This window comes from Charadrius vociferus, unplaced genomic scaffold (assembly GCF_000708025.1).
Source record: "Charadrius vociferus isolate BGI_N301 unplaced genomic scaffold, ASM70802v2 scaffold487, whole genome shotgun sequence".
NCBI lineage: Eukaryota > Metazoa > Chordata > Aves > Charadriiformes > Charadriidae > Charadrius > Charadrius vociferus.
This window is the reverse complement of record NW_009649169.1, coordinates 1,077,277-1,091,664: the sequence shown is the minus strand read 5'-3', so window position 1 is coordinate 1,091,664 and position 14,388 is coordinate 1,077,277. Positions and strand designations below refer to the sequence as shown.

General features: G+C 39.0%; 1 protein-coding gene across 1 annotated transcript; it reads right to left on the bottom strand.

Annotated features, from left to right (window-relative positions):
• Positions 1–7,715: 7,715 nt before the first annotated feature.
• Positions 7,716–11,109, bottom strand: ABHD10 (abhydrolase domain containing 10; the record flags this gene model as incomplete). The annotated part of the gene is made up of 4 exons (XM_009888493.1): positions 7,716–8,057; positions 9,146–9,283; positions 10,174–10,285; positions 10,919–11,109. Coding segments are annotated over 4 exons (783 nt in total), but the record flags the coding sequence as incomplete, so codon positions are not given.
• Positions 11,110–14,388: the final 3,279 nt, after the last annotated feature.

Sequence of the window (14,388 nt, the reverse complement as noted above, 5' to 3'; positions counted from 1 at the left end):
GTGTCTACCTCACCAAACAGCTTGGTATCATCGGCAAACTTGCTGAGGGTGCACTCAACCCCACTGTCCATGTCTGCGACAAAGATGTTGAACAGTACAGGTCCCAGTACCGACCCCTCAGGAACGCCTCTCGTCACTTCTCTCCACTTGGACATTGAGCCGTTGACCGCAACTCTTTGGGTGCGACTGTCCAGCCAGTTCTTTATCCACCGAGGGGTTCATTTCTTGAATCCATGTCTCTACAATTTAGAGACCAGGATATCGTGTGGGACAGTGTCAAACGCTTTGCACAAGTCCAGGTAGATGACATCTGTTGATCTTCCCTTGTCCACTGCCGCTGTAACCCCTTCATAGAAGGCCACCAAATTTGTCAGGCAAGACTTGCCCTTGGTGAAGCCATGCTGGCTGTCACCAATCACCTCCTTGTTTTCTATGTGCCTCAGCAGAGTTTCCAGGAGGATCTGCTCCATGATCTTGCCAGGCACAGAGGTGAGACTGACTGGCCTGTAGTTCCCCGGGTCTTCCTTATTTCCCTTTTAGAAAATAGGGGTTATGTTTGCCCTTCCATAATAATGGACCTTCCATAACTAAGGGGGGGAGGAAAAAACACGGAAATTTTCCGGAGCTGTAAAACAGTTTACAGCACCTCCCTCCTGTCACAAGAAAACTTCTGAAGGGCTGCTGAAAGATGCTCCCTGCACATACGCCTATGTTGCGATGTCATGCTTCCTAGAGTTGCAGAGAGGACGCTAAGGTTCAATACAAGCTCAGCGCAAGCACAGGGCCTTTTTCAGGGAGCTGCAAGGCCAGGTAAGTGCTTGCAGACCCTTGGGTTTATACACGGCCTTGCTTTGTCATAAGATACCTGGAGATGTTCTGCACAAGAGAACTAGTCAGACTATGGGGGGAAAAAAAGTAGCTATTGGAATATTGCCAAGATCTCTGCCGGGAGGCAGAGATACAGAACAAAGGGACAACATTAATTGTAGAAATTCTACCTTCCTCATTAATTTGAAACTTAAAATGTAGACAGCCTCAAAGACAAAAAGTGCTAACTTAAGCATCTTCTCTTTCACCTGCAAAGGAGTTTCTTTGCCCGCTCTGAAGATGTTAAGCCCCAAACAAGTGCATAGTTTGAACACCTCAAACTTGGGATTAAAAGCAAAGTAATTCAGGAAGGAAGGACCTTCCTACTTGTGGGACAGAACAGAAAGCACTGACACTCCGGTCTGCAGAACAAGGCAGCTCCTAAGGCTGCCATGACCAGAAGTGTTTCTAGGATTCGTAAGTCATTGACCACCTTCCAGGCAGCTTACCAGCACAAAGTTACCACTTACCACTGGAAATCAACTGCTATGGATATAATCGCCAGCATTCCCCATATTCAAGATGACCTTGGAGGTAAATCGTGCATTTTAATTCTCAGGATATTTTAGTCTTGTGCTGGATTGACAGAATCCTTGAAAGAAAACCAACACATTTCGTCATACCAATTTTTCAGTTGTCTCCAACAAAAACAATACCTTCTGAGAACTACCTTGGTTTGAAAATGACGCATTGCAATACACGTTTACCAGAAGAACAGAAAAGAAGCAGCATCTTTATTTCACTGAAACACAGGTCAAAATGGACAGCAAGATTTACAAACAAAAAAACAAGATCAAATCCCCTAACTAAATACATGCTGCTTCTTATGATTAGGAATTTAGCTTTGCTGTCAGGGACTTTTTCAAGAGTTGCTGCACCCTAAGGACTAGCACCCTCTGGCACACCTTCTGCCAGCAAACCACGTTCAGTAGAGAAGCAAAGGAGAGGACTCTCGTTAAGGCCCAGACCCAATCCCAGGCAGCCTGTGTCCTTCAGGGATTGCTTTTCCAGGAGCAAAGTCTGGGCAGGCCATTTACATCACTCCAACCATGAAGCGTGCTACTGTTCAGCATACCTTTGCCACAGATACGAGCACCTGCTTCCACCCTGACAGGCAGCAGTGACCTTCTCGTGTTGCCACGTGGGAGGCAAGCGGACAACATGGTGTGGGTCAGGAGGCCCAAAAAGAACACAACCTTTCACACGCGAGCCTAAAAACATTTTAAATTTGTATTTTAGTTTCAGAACCAAGTGGCTGGAAGTTTTAGCAGCTGTCATTTGCTTTTCATTCCAAATACAAATGCAGAGCTAGCCGAAGCTCCTTGCCAAACACAAAACAGGACACCGTAGCAGGCTGAGAACATGTCTATTTCTCACCCGTGAGCAGATCACAAACTACAATTACTGTGTCATATGGAGGACACCTATTTCTCTTTAATGGAATAGAAGCATTGGGCCATATAACATACATATGCAGGACTTGAAAGAGAAATACAAGGTCAAACCTGCAACTAAACTGCTATAGGTCCTGTAATTTAGATTGATGCATAACATGGCCAAGGCTGTAACTAACATTCTTCTGCTCTAGGCAAATATATATTGAAGTGAGAGGAGGTCCTATAGTCACAAAGTAAATCTGAGCTATATAAACTGACCTGTGAGCAGTAAATTTTTTGTCCTTCCTCTCTGTCTCTTCTTCCCAACCATTACAGTACTCTTTTTCCTCTAGAAAACACCTGCCAGGAGAAAAGGAACATGCATAGTGGCAATAAAACCATGTATGTAGCAAGCTCCCTGCTATTAAACAGAATAGCTGAGTTCCCTCTGCCTTTCCTATCCCTGCTGGGCTTGAGAAAAGGGTGGAAGAGTGAGAGTGCACACTGATTTTCAGTATTTCTGTATGTGTTCCTCATACAGTCATTGAATTTTCACCAAGCTTTATTAAAATTCTGCATTCCCACACATCTGACTGAATTTGTACATCAGCCTAAAGAAGAGACTGCCGATCTTAGAGACAGGTTAAACACCTAACCTTCTTCTATTTCCAGGGAAGCCTTTAACATAATTTTTTAGCACTTTTTTAAAAAAAAAAAAAAATCTGAAAGGGTAAGGTAGGCCTCTCTATAACAGCGCTGCTGAGTAACTTAAAAATCAAGGAAGTTAAAATCTCATTATTCCCCAAGACATGATTTTCCTGTCCACTTCCCCCCCCCCCCCCCCCCCCAAAGGAAGGGATATGGACCAAGGAGAAATGACAATCACAGACCTAATGTAGAGACGCTGACCAAGGCACTGCTTCAGAAAATGTTGTAGCTCTGTACCGCAGTACAACCCAAGCATTGCAAATCTTTGCGGCAGCTGCAGTCACATAGCTGGTTGAAAGTTTCTCTCTAAGCACGTTTTAATTTGATATGAAAAGTATGGTACCATAAATCTCTTCGCCCCATTGAATAACAGCATGTCCAAGAGAGCACATAATCAAAATTAACATAAAAATGAAACAGCAGGAGGCAGTTCTTCTAAGGCCTATCCAGCTAGGTTCTTTTGTGAACACTGCTTTGTCTGTATTTAGTGTTGATGCAAGAGAAAGTAAATTAGCTAAACTGAAACTACATGAAACGCTTAATACCATTTGACTCAAAAAAAAAAAAAAAAGTTAAGCACGTGAAGCATATAATACAAAGCCAAACAACTGAAGAGAGAGAACAAGTAGAATATTTGACAAGATAAAAATACATGTATATAAAAGTGCATCAGTACAGCTCAATATGCCCAGAATAAGAGCACTTGTTTATTAGGAAATAAAATGAATAAGCTTTAGAGACTCTTTCAACACATACTGGTCTATTGCAGAGTTTAATCCCAAACGCAGGAAAGCATGCCTCACCATTTTCTTCCTTTTTAGAAGGTGGAATTGTTTGTTTCACAAGTTAAGTCTCAAATAGTTTGATTTTACAACAGATCTGAAATGAAAATGTTGGTAAGGACTAGGGACAATTGAGGTCAGCTGGTAATGCTTTTCTTTTTAATGAAAACTATTACCTGCTTCTGTGATATTATATGCTAATCAAGCTTCCTGCCTAGCTATAAAAACTTTTTGTTATTTACCCGTAAAACTTGAATAACTGTAACTCCTCATCAGGAGCCAATGTTACGTAGTTTAAGCATTACATATAAGATAAATACCTCGAGGTGCTTATTCAACTAGTATTGTTTGATTAAAATCAACGCCACAAGCAGCTGAGTTGCTCGGCTAATGTCCAGAGCTTCCCTGTACTGTGACAGCCGTGTCAGCCCCAACATGTCTGTGCTACACCCAGTGACAGATGAGCCCAGAAGTCATTTTCAGACCTGCCAAAAGTGAAAGACAATGAGAATGCTAACAACTTAAGCTAAGAGTGCAACTGAAAATAATTAAGTGTACATTAAGGTATTCAGAGAAAACCACCTCCCTCAGGCAGCACAAGATAGAGTTGGTAAATGCGAAAGCATAAGACACTGATCATTTCGTGTGACTGAAGCTTATTGTTCAGGAAATGTATGTTATACCATACTTTGGCAGCAAATTAGAAATCCATTAAAAAAGAAAAAAAAACCAGAAGAATTAATTACGAAGGATTTTAAAAATGTGCACCATGCAGAGCTGTCCAAATGTATAGTACCCCAGTTCAATACACTATTTCTACAAAGGAAAGAAATACTTGTTTTTAAACATGACTAATATTGAAAATAAATCACTATCTAGGCATCTACTCGCAAAGACGAAAGAGATGCCAGAGGCATTAACCCAGGGGACAAAACATAGTACCAAATAAAATCAGAATGACACCATAATCTATGAATATTACATTATTCAAGACTGTCAAAACTTCCTGATAGGTCAAGAGCTAGTCACGGGTAGGATGTGAATCTCCCTGTTTACCGTCTATCCCTTCTTTCAGGCATTTGAACGTGCCAAGTTGACAGTAATCAAAATGCTGGTAATTTCCAGCATGAACACAAGGAAAATGCTATGCTTGCAAAGAGAAATACCAATGGAACTACTGTGGCGAAATTAGAGGAAAAAGCCACTTCTCTGTATTTAAGGAATATAGACTGAATTTAGAAAATGGTAAACACAGAGAGAAGGGCACATTCAATGACTCTCAAAATCCTATCTGGAATAAAGTGTCATCTCTGCCTTTGCATTTATGCTGCATGCAGCAAATTTTGGGTGTACCTGCAATGTAAATGCTACCACTCATTTCCATTTAGCAAGCAGAGAAGGAAAACAGAGAGAACTACAAAACAAGTGGCATACAAAAAAAAAAAAAAAACAACCTCTGTAGATTAAGTTTTAGTAATGCTGTGGTTTGAGCAATGGATGCTGCAGTTTTGTATCCCCAACAATTGTGACAACCCTGTTATGCTGCCTTCTCCCACCTAATGTTATTACAGCAGAATAATGGGGAGGAAAAAAAACCACCAAACACCAAAACCCACCACCAAACAAGAAAAAAAACCCAAACCACCTGAAAACTACTCACACAACTGCTCCACTTCACATTTGTATTCAGCTATCTTGCTGTAAGGCATTGTAACAACAAGACCTTACCCATAAAATATCAATTATTTAATAACGGCTAAGGTGAAGCTTTGAATGAACACAATGCAATTCTTTCAAGAGAAATACACAGCTACAGTTTATGCAGACATACAAAGATTTCTCCCTGTCTGAAGCATTACAGTTAAACTGAATGTTTACAAGTATAACTTCCAATTAAAAAAAATAGCTCAAAACTTTTCAATTACTAAAGCAACTTTAATATGGGTGAACAAAAAGTATTTCTATCACAATTAGTAACTTTGGGCCTTAATTAAATTAATTAGTTCGGAATTACTGCAGTCTGCTTTTGTCAATTTTTTCTTCCATTAAGAGACAAAGCAATCTAAGAGATGTGACAGAAGTAGATTAAAAAAATTGTCATCGGTAAGCTAAGAGCAGAAAGTTTTGAAGTACCTTAATTTTGATTTGAGTGTGTCTTTAAAACTCACAGAATCTATTTTTCAGGTTTTATCAGATGCAAGTCACATGAATACATATAAAGACGACAACTGTTTAACAATACATAAACATGAACACAGCTCAAGCTTCAGACACAGGAAGTGTCTGAGCAATTTGCATAAATTATCTGAATTAATTTTTCTGAAAAGTAAAACACACGTTCAAGAGGTTTTAAAACTTAAGAAAGTAATGAATTGCATATTCATAGACGGAAGAAAGTCTACTCGAGAAATAGAAGTACTTGGAAACAAGACTTCATGGAATGTTGTAATTCCTCAGACAAGTACCCTGAGCTAGATTGAGTTAGGGAATTGGTACACTTGAATTAGAAGGGTTGCATCTAAACTAGAGCCATCTTTTTTACTCCCATACCAGAATTCAATTTTTTTTTTTGTATCACAGCTTCTTGGTTTTTGCAGTATTGAAGCCCAAATAAAACCGTACTTCACAGTAACTCATCTGAAATTTAGGGGGGTTTTGTTTTGTTATTGATTCTGGCTTTTTGTTTTACTTGGGGTTTTTTAATTAAAAACCAGTACCTCAGCAAAGCTCTATGCAACGTATTTCTACTGACAATGCTAAACACTGAAAACTACAAAATCTCTAGAAATACCTTACCCCCAGGAGCTTTATTCTTTTAAGGCAGCGATAGCAATGCCATTTACTACTCAAAACAATAAAGCCACAAACAACTATACACTTTTAACTGATGTTTTATATTAAGGTCAGCCTGAACTAATTCCAGTCCCTCACCTAAGCTCCTCTCTCTCCAAGTGTACGAATGGCACCATATTTTTGGACAAAAACCAGGTAATAGTCATATTTGCAATTGAATCCATTTACTATTAAATTCTATGGATTTACATTACGAGAATTATCCAACTATTAAGTTTCATTTACAAATTTTCAGGCTTGCACTCATGCACCTCAAATTCCTAACCCTGGAAGACACTATTCCTAGTAATCTACAGTTCGCAAGCCCTAGAAAAGAGGCAGTGATGCCCTATGGTGCTGTACCCCCCACTTTAAAGAAGTTACTAGAAAAGTAGAAGAGGCACTGTATTGACCCAGTTTCAGTTTACACCAGGATTATATTTTGTTCCCTTAGTAGTACACCCACAAATTAACTATTACAAAAAGACAGCCTGGGGAAGAGGACATAAACTCTAGCAAGAAGCACAGATGAGAGAGCTCTGCACTTTGAGGCCCTGCATTCCCAGTAGTTAACTTCTTACTTCTGTAGTACCCCAGGCACACCATCAGGGTGTGCCTTCCACTTTTCAATTTTAACAGTACTTAGGAACAATATAATTTATCTGAAATCTTTTTATTATGCTTCACGTTATTCACTCTTTCTAATAACAACTTTAGTAAATGCTTAAGTTGTATTTTGCTTTGCACAAATGGTTTCAGACATAAGATACAAGAATGTTACAGCAAAAGCACAATAATGAAAAGGTGTCAAAGACATGGGAAATTAAAGTTTTACTGTACAGACCAACAGTAACAAAAATGCATCAACATTTCAGTACAAAAGTGCAGGAAGCTTGCAAAAAAGGTTTAAGTGGTGAAGGAGAGGTTCTGAACACACCAGCAACGCTCCTTCGCATTTTGGACTATCTGTGCAAATGCAGCATTAATAAGATACCTGTATTTACAAAACAAGAGGTAAGGAAACAGCAGATAAAGCTCAGTTTCTACTGTGATAGTCAGAGGCCTGAAATCATCGTGTTAGGAATGGGGTTTCTGCTACTCATGGAAAAGAGTCAGGTGTAGAGTTCATGCACTTATGCTACTCTGCAGCTTATGCTAATGTTGACAACTTGTCAATTAAATCATCAACGGTATTCACAAGAAGTTTTGTATCCTCCTTCTCACTCATCCGATGTTGGCCAATTTTGCGGAGGATAACATCCACATCTTTGCTCAAAACACGATCAGCAACTTGCATAGAGATCTGCCAAGGGACATCATCATCCTTCATGCCATGAATAAGTCGTATAGGACACGTTATAGGAACAGGACTATTTAGCACACAGTGATTTTCTGCCTCTCTGATAAAGTCATAGGTCAAGGAGTAATATCCTTCCTCATTATGCTTTGTAGGAAACTTCCATTCACCTTTTTCTTCTATTTCTTTCTGTGCCTATAAAAAGAGAGCAAAGAACAGACAACACAGATGTTACGAGTTCTTTAGAGTGCCTCAACTTATTTCTGTTCTAAATGCAGTAAAACTTCCCCAGGTGTAAAACTTCATTTTGCTCATTTTTATTAGCAGAGAAGGTACACTCCTGTTCGCATTCCAGCAGCTGAGAAGACAAACCCCCTACCATGTCACAAAAGCTACTCTGCACGCCTCTTCTGCAAATTAATCTAGTTAAGAATTTCCAATGAAGTTAAGTTTCTCAGCCGCAATCTATCAGAAAGAAAAAGATGTATAGGCACCATGAACAGCAAGTCTCTTTGGCTTTAGTCAGTTCACTAAACCTCAAACAAGGAGAATCCTAGAAAAAAGGATTTTTCCAGCCATTAGTCTTTTCAGTCTTTGCCTCAATAGCTGTGTCTAAATACTCTATTTACAGAATCTTACTTACTTTTAAGCAGTAATGCTGACACTATGAAGTGGCTTAGAAAACAAACAAACAAACAAACAAGAGAATATTTTAATTATTCAAAACTAAGAGTTATTTATTACCATATTTATTTGTCACATTCTAACACCTGATTCACTGTCCCGAAGACTGGACGTTATCGTCATCAAGGAAGCAACTCAGAGTCTTCCTACCACCTAAATCTTATAGTCGTTACAAACAGACCAATCTGAAGAATTCCCTTCCTACACACACAACCTGCGTCAGACTCATCTCATCCAATGTCATCTCAATTACTTTAGCAGCTGCTTCTCCATCACTGAAAACACAAGGATCCAATTTGAATGCAAATATAAGATAACCAACACTGAAGTCTAATGGACTGCTGAACAGCAGGGATCTGACTTCACATCCTATATGCCACAGTAATATAAACACATTTTAGGCAGTGCTCGCACTAACTTCATACTAGAAGCACAGTATTTTGCAGATTTTTAGATTAATGTAAATTGTCAGCTTACCTCCACCACAAACACAGAAAACTTAGCAGAATACTTTCAGGGAAAGTACAGTTTGAACAACAGAATTTAGTAAACGCTTGACAGATTTTTAGATTGCAAAAAAGCCAACCATCAACATTTACCTCAATGGGAAGCTTCTTAAAAGTTGTAACAAGATGGTCTGCTGCTACAGCTACTCCAACTAGAGCAGCTACTTTATCTGGGCGTGCTATTGCAGCATGAAGCATTAGCCATCCACCCAAGCTGGAGCCCACCAGAATCTGAAAAAGAGAGAAAATAAGATATTATTTTACAGGAAACTGCTAATAATTTTTTCCTTTTTTTTTAACAAAATATCAGTTTCATTTTGTTTAACTACTTAAACCTTGGGCATAATCCTGCTGTCCTTACCCAGGCAGAACTGCTGTCACCTCCAGTGGAAATTTTGCCTGAGTAAGCACCACAAGATCTGGTATTTTATTATTCTTTTTGTTTGGCATGGCTGGTTATTGCTGTCTGAGACTGAAACACTGTAAACAAAATGAGAGTTGAAACAATTCAGTATCACATGCATACTTCATGTTTTGTTCTTAAAAGAAATGCACATGGTAAAGGCTCAGTGCAGTGAAAGAGCTCAACAAAAGCAATTCACAATACAAAATTGTTTTAAACACAATACTAGTTATTCACAGATTGCAGAAGATTTCAAGTTTCTCACAGTCATTTCTAAAGTAACTGAAGGAGTGGGTTTTTTTAAAGCTATTTTATCATATAGAGTATTTTAACTTGTAACATTCATGCATGTCCTTTAATTAATGTATCAGCATGGGACAGTGACACACTTTTTCATGAAGAGGGCTGTGCTGCATTGGAACAGGTCCCCGTCCCCCGTCAGGTGGGACTCCCTAGAATGACAGCCCTGCTCTGCGTGGGAGGCTCTAACAAACAACCTCCAGGAGGTCCTGTCAATCCATGTTTCCATGTTTTTGTGATCTACCTGCTTGCAAAAGAGGTCTTACAAATAGGGCCTCTCAAATGATTCAGCTTGAAAGTGAGCATGTGTCGGTTGTTAAATAGAAGCTACTGTTGACCAGAGCTATTATAGCATATTTTTGATTGATGTTCTACCTTGAGGAAAAAAAGCATTCTACATTTAAAAATCATATATAACCTGTGGTCCATCTGTAAGTTCATCCAGTATAGACAGAACATCTTTTCTCCACTTCCCAATTGTACACTCCTCAAATTTACCATCTGAACTTCCACATCCTGTATAATCAAATCTGTAAAAGTAAACATCAAAATGAAAGTAATAGTACGGTCTACAGCAACATAGAAGCTAACTAAACAGTACTGTTTAATCAAATTAAACGGGGGACAAGATACCGCATTGAATATTTCCTTGCTTGCTCCTGCATTATCACTAGAACCAGAAACCACATAAAAGACAACATATGCAAATAAATGATGCAGCATTCTCTTGTCATTTGATATAACAATATAAAAATTTACCAGGATATTTCCCAGACAAAAAAAAAGTTTCCCTTACAGACAAAAAGCCCCAAATAATTAAATTTTAGAAGTATTTTTTAAATGGACAAACTGTCTTTCAAACGCTATACCTAAACACAAAGTCTTATGAAACTCAGCATTTTTGGGCCTGTAGCCTTAATGTAACACACAGCACTGGCTAGACTATAGAAATTTATCAGATAATTTTCTGAATTACTTTGAGAATACATTCTCCTGATTTTTTGCCAGTCTCACTACAAACAGAAATCCTACATTTGAAATGGAAGACGCTTCTTGGCTTGTGTACAGCACAGCATGCATTCCAATCCAAATGCCAAAGTTTATCCCTTCCCCCAACCCATGATACTAGTTTAATTTTCTCAAGAACAATGCTTGGCATGTACCTGATGAAGGCATGACCTAGAGAGTTGCAGAAATCTTCAAGGGCAGCTGCTTTCCGACCATTCATATTTGAATTAAAGCCTGGAAGGAAAATAACCCCTGGATTCCTGCCTTTTAGTCTATGATATGCAAGATTTGGTCGATCTGGTCGAGTAAGAAAGCTGACTGCTGATTTCAGCCTGCAAACTAATAAAAAGAGTTATTTAGTACAATCATCGTGATAACCTTGGCAGAAATACTAATACTTTATAAAACTGGGATTCAGGAAATATGGGCATATTATGTGAAAATAAGACTTTTTTCTTTTCTCTTGAGCCAAAATGTATTTCCTATATTTTTTAATGACTAACTAGTATTGATCAACCTGAAAAGCAAAGCCGATTGTGATTCATTCTCAAATCATTAAGTGCCAACCATGTAAGGAGTATTCAGCAATTACCAAAGTGTTATAGGAAGCATTTGGCTTCAGTCAACATGATTTCTCCTCGTGTTTTATACCATCTTAAATATACTTACCCATTTCATATGAAATGTTAAGATTTTTCATCTGTGTAGTTTAACATTTGTTTTTTTCCAGACTGAATTTCAAAAAATATAGTTTTGGGACTAAAGTATTCTGTGCAATCGAAGTTCACAAGTACATGAGGTTACAAATTTTTGATGAAAATTAAAACCAAAGGACAAAACTGCATCTGCATCAAAACCTCAGATCCATAAGATCTATGAAGGAGATGTACAATGGGGAAGTTCAAAAGCAGGAATTGGGAAAGAATCTGGTGACTAAATTTTTCAACATGACAAAGATAAAACAACATTAGCATTGTTTAAAACCAAATTAAATAAGTGACATCTTGCCTTTTTTATCATCAACAGCTATTTCTGTGTAAGTTTAAGATTATTGCCAGGAACAATGGAAAAAAAGGCTTATTGACTCCATCTAACATCAGCCTTTTTCTCAGATATGAAGCACAGAAAGTAAAAAACAAAATAAAACTACATTTTCTGTAAATACAGAGCAATACATTAAACACATCCCATAAGAAGAAACAGAATTGATCATTGTAGAACTATGATTTTCTTATGCATCTCCAAAAGAGGCACAAATATCCCATTACATGGTTTTGTGTATTCTTGCTGGAGAGGTCACATTAGTCCAGTACTGAGATTGTTCTGTTTAAACAGAATGAAATAGCACTTTGCAAACCTAAATATTTTGTAAATATTTAAAAAATGAAAGACCGTTTAGTGCAACTTCTGTCAAACTGATCTGCAACATATTACATGAGAGAGAAATTTTCCTATCAGCATAAACTTAAAATTATTTTCTTTTAGTTCAAGATAACAAACCAGACACATTTGGAAAGCAAACACTAGGTTTGACTGTTATTCACATTAAGAACCATCAAAAAAATTGAGTTGGTTTCAAACAAGGAAAAAAATTAACAAAGGAAATGCTATCTAATTAATAACTATGCTGAATCTCAACAGCTGCTACAGTATTTAACCTAAGTTTAGCAGTTAATTGTACCTCCGCTGTAGGTGAGGGCAAGTGATTCGTAGAGAAGTGTTATGGACACTTAATCCATTCTATTATCCCACTCAGGAAGACAATTCATTAAACTGAAAGGTTGGTTGAGAATTCTAAGACTTTGATACTCTTAATTCTCAGATTAGAAGACTGGTTCTTCAATACTGTAAATCAATAGCGGGGTACGACCCCAAACAATACATCAAGGCTTCCTAGCGGTATAACAACTGGATAAATACTGCGAATACACACCACGACAGTATCACATCACTTAATTGTTCTGCAGTTTTGAGTTATGCTTTCTCACTATCAGAGAGATTATATTCAAAGGGGTTTGGGTTTTGTTTCTTTTTAAACTTGCATGTGCAGGGGTAAATGTGGATGCATAACAGATGCAGGATGCAGCTAGTATTCAGCACTTTCCTACAGTCTAACAGAAACAACGGGACAGTTCTTTATCCTATCCATGCATCAATTATTATGGGAAATAAATGCCACTGTGAAGTTATATTTACTTAGATGCATCCATGCTATGATTTTTGGTTTGCGTGTGTCTCTGACGGTACATCAGTCACTTCTTCACCTGCCAGTAACAGAGGAGATACACAAAGCGCTAAACTTGACAGGAAAAGAATTAGGAGTATTTTTCTCCCCCTTAAGCCCTGACAGCCATCTCTGAAGTCACTGTTTTTCCATCCTGCAGCACTCTGGAGGTGCCCTCAAACTGTCTTGACATTTTAAGTGCACCAGCAGCAATCCTAACCTGAATAATGCAAAACTCTAAAGCAACCACCCTAGCCAATCCAAAAGCAAGGCTCACTGGAGTCATGCTCTCAGACTTCCCTTTAGACAGACAAAAACATCAGTAACTGAGCAGCTACCCAGTAATTTCTCCTCCTGACTTCAGTAAAAGACCTTGGTAAGAGCAGGGAAGCACTTCTGAAGGGTGCAAGGTGGTACTTAGTATTTATAAAAGCAAGTTACAGAGAGCAAGAGCTAGCTACAGGAAGACCACAGGACCCTCGTGTGATACTATGGAATTCTCTTCATCTCAGAATCACTGTGCCATTTTAATTATATTATGACCAACAGAAACTGTGACTGAGACCAACACTACATGTCAAAGCCAAAGAAATCCTCCAAACAACCTTGGGAATGCTCCAGCACTGTGACCTACCCACTGCCAACAGCAGCTGCAGATGAACACTGCTCTGGTAGATAATGGACTCAACCTTGTCCACATCTCATTTCATGGAATTGCCTATGCTACAAGATTAAGAAGGCCACCAGTTCCACCAGCAGAAACTGCTGCTTAGACCAGTCTCTGAGCACTTAACCGCACACTCAATAACCAGCTACCACTTTAAACACACAGAAAGAAAAGCCATCAACAAAAAACTACTGTATTCATGTTTTGTACAGATTCAAAATGTGCACCCTTAGTGGCAAGTAAGTAAGCTTTGCTCACTTCTACAATGAGCAACCTCAGATGAGGTTCATTACCTCATCAAAAAGAACAGCTGCCTGTCAAATTTAAGGCAATATACAACCTCAACAAGCCAGACAAGCACTGAGTCTAGAACAGCAAGAAGGGGCACTATGCGTTTGGGCAGAGCATCATCTCACACAAAAGTGGATGCCAGCAAAAGTCTTGCAGGTGCCTCGCGAAGCCTCAGGCTATGTTTCTATGACGTGTTTCACATCCAAGAAAGCCAACTTGCTTACTTCCTCCGGCTTCCAGCTCCTCAGAAAGCAGCAGCGGCAGGAGGAGCTTACAGCCAACTAAACACGCCTGGGAAAGCAGCTGCTCCGCGGACACGCACAGGTTGGGGCACTACCTGCCCTCCCCCGTGCACAGACACCAAACCACCCCCCGCAGGCTCGGCAGGGGAGGAAAAACCCGTCAGAAAATCCGTCCCTCGGCGGGGAGCGAAGTTTAACACC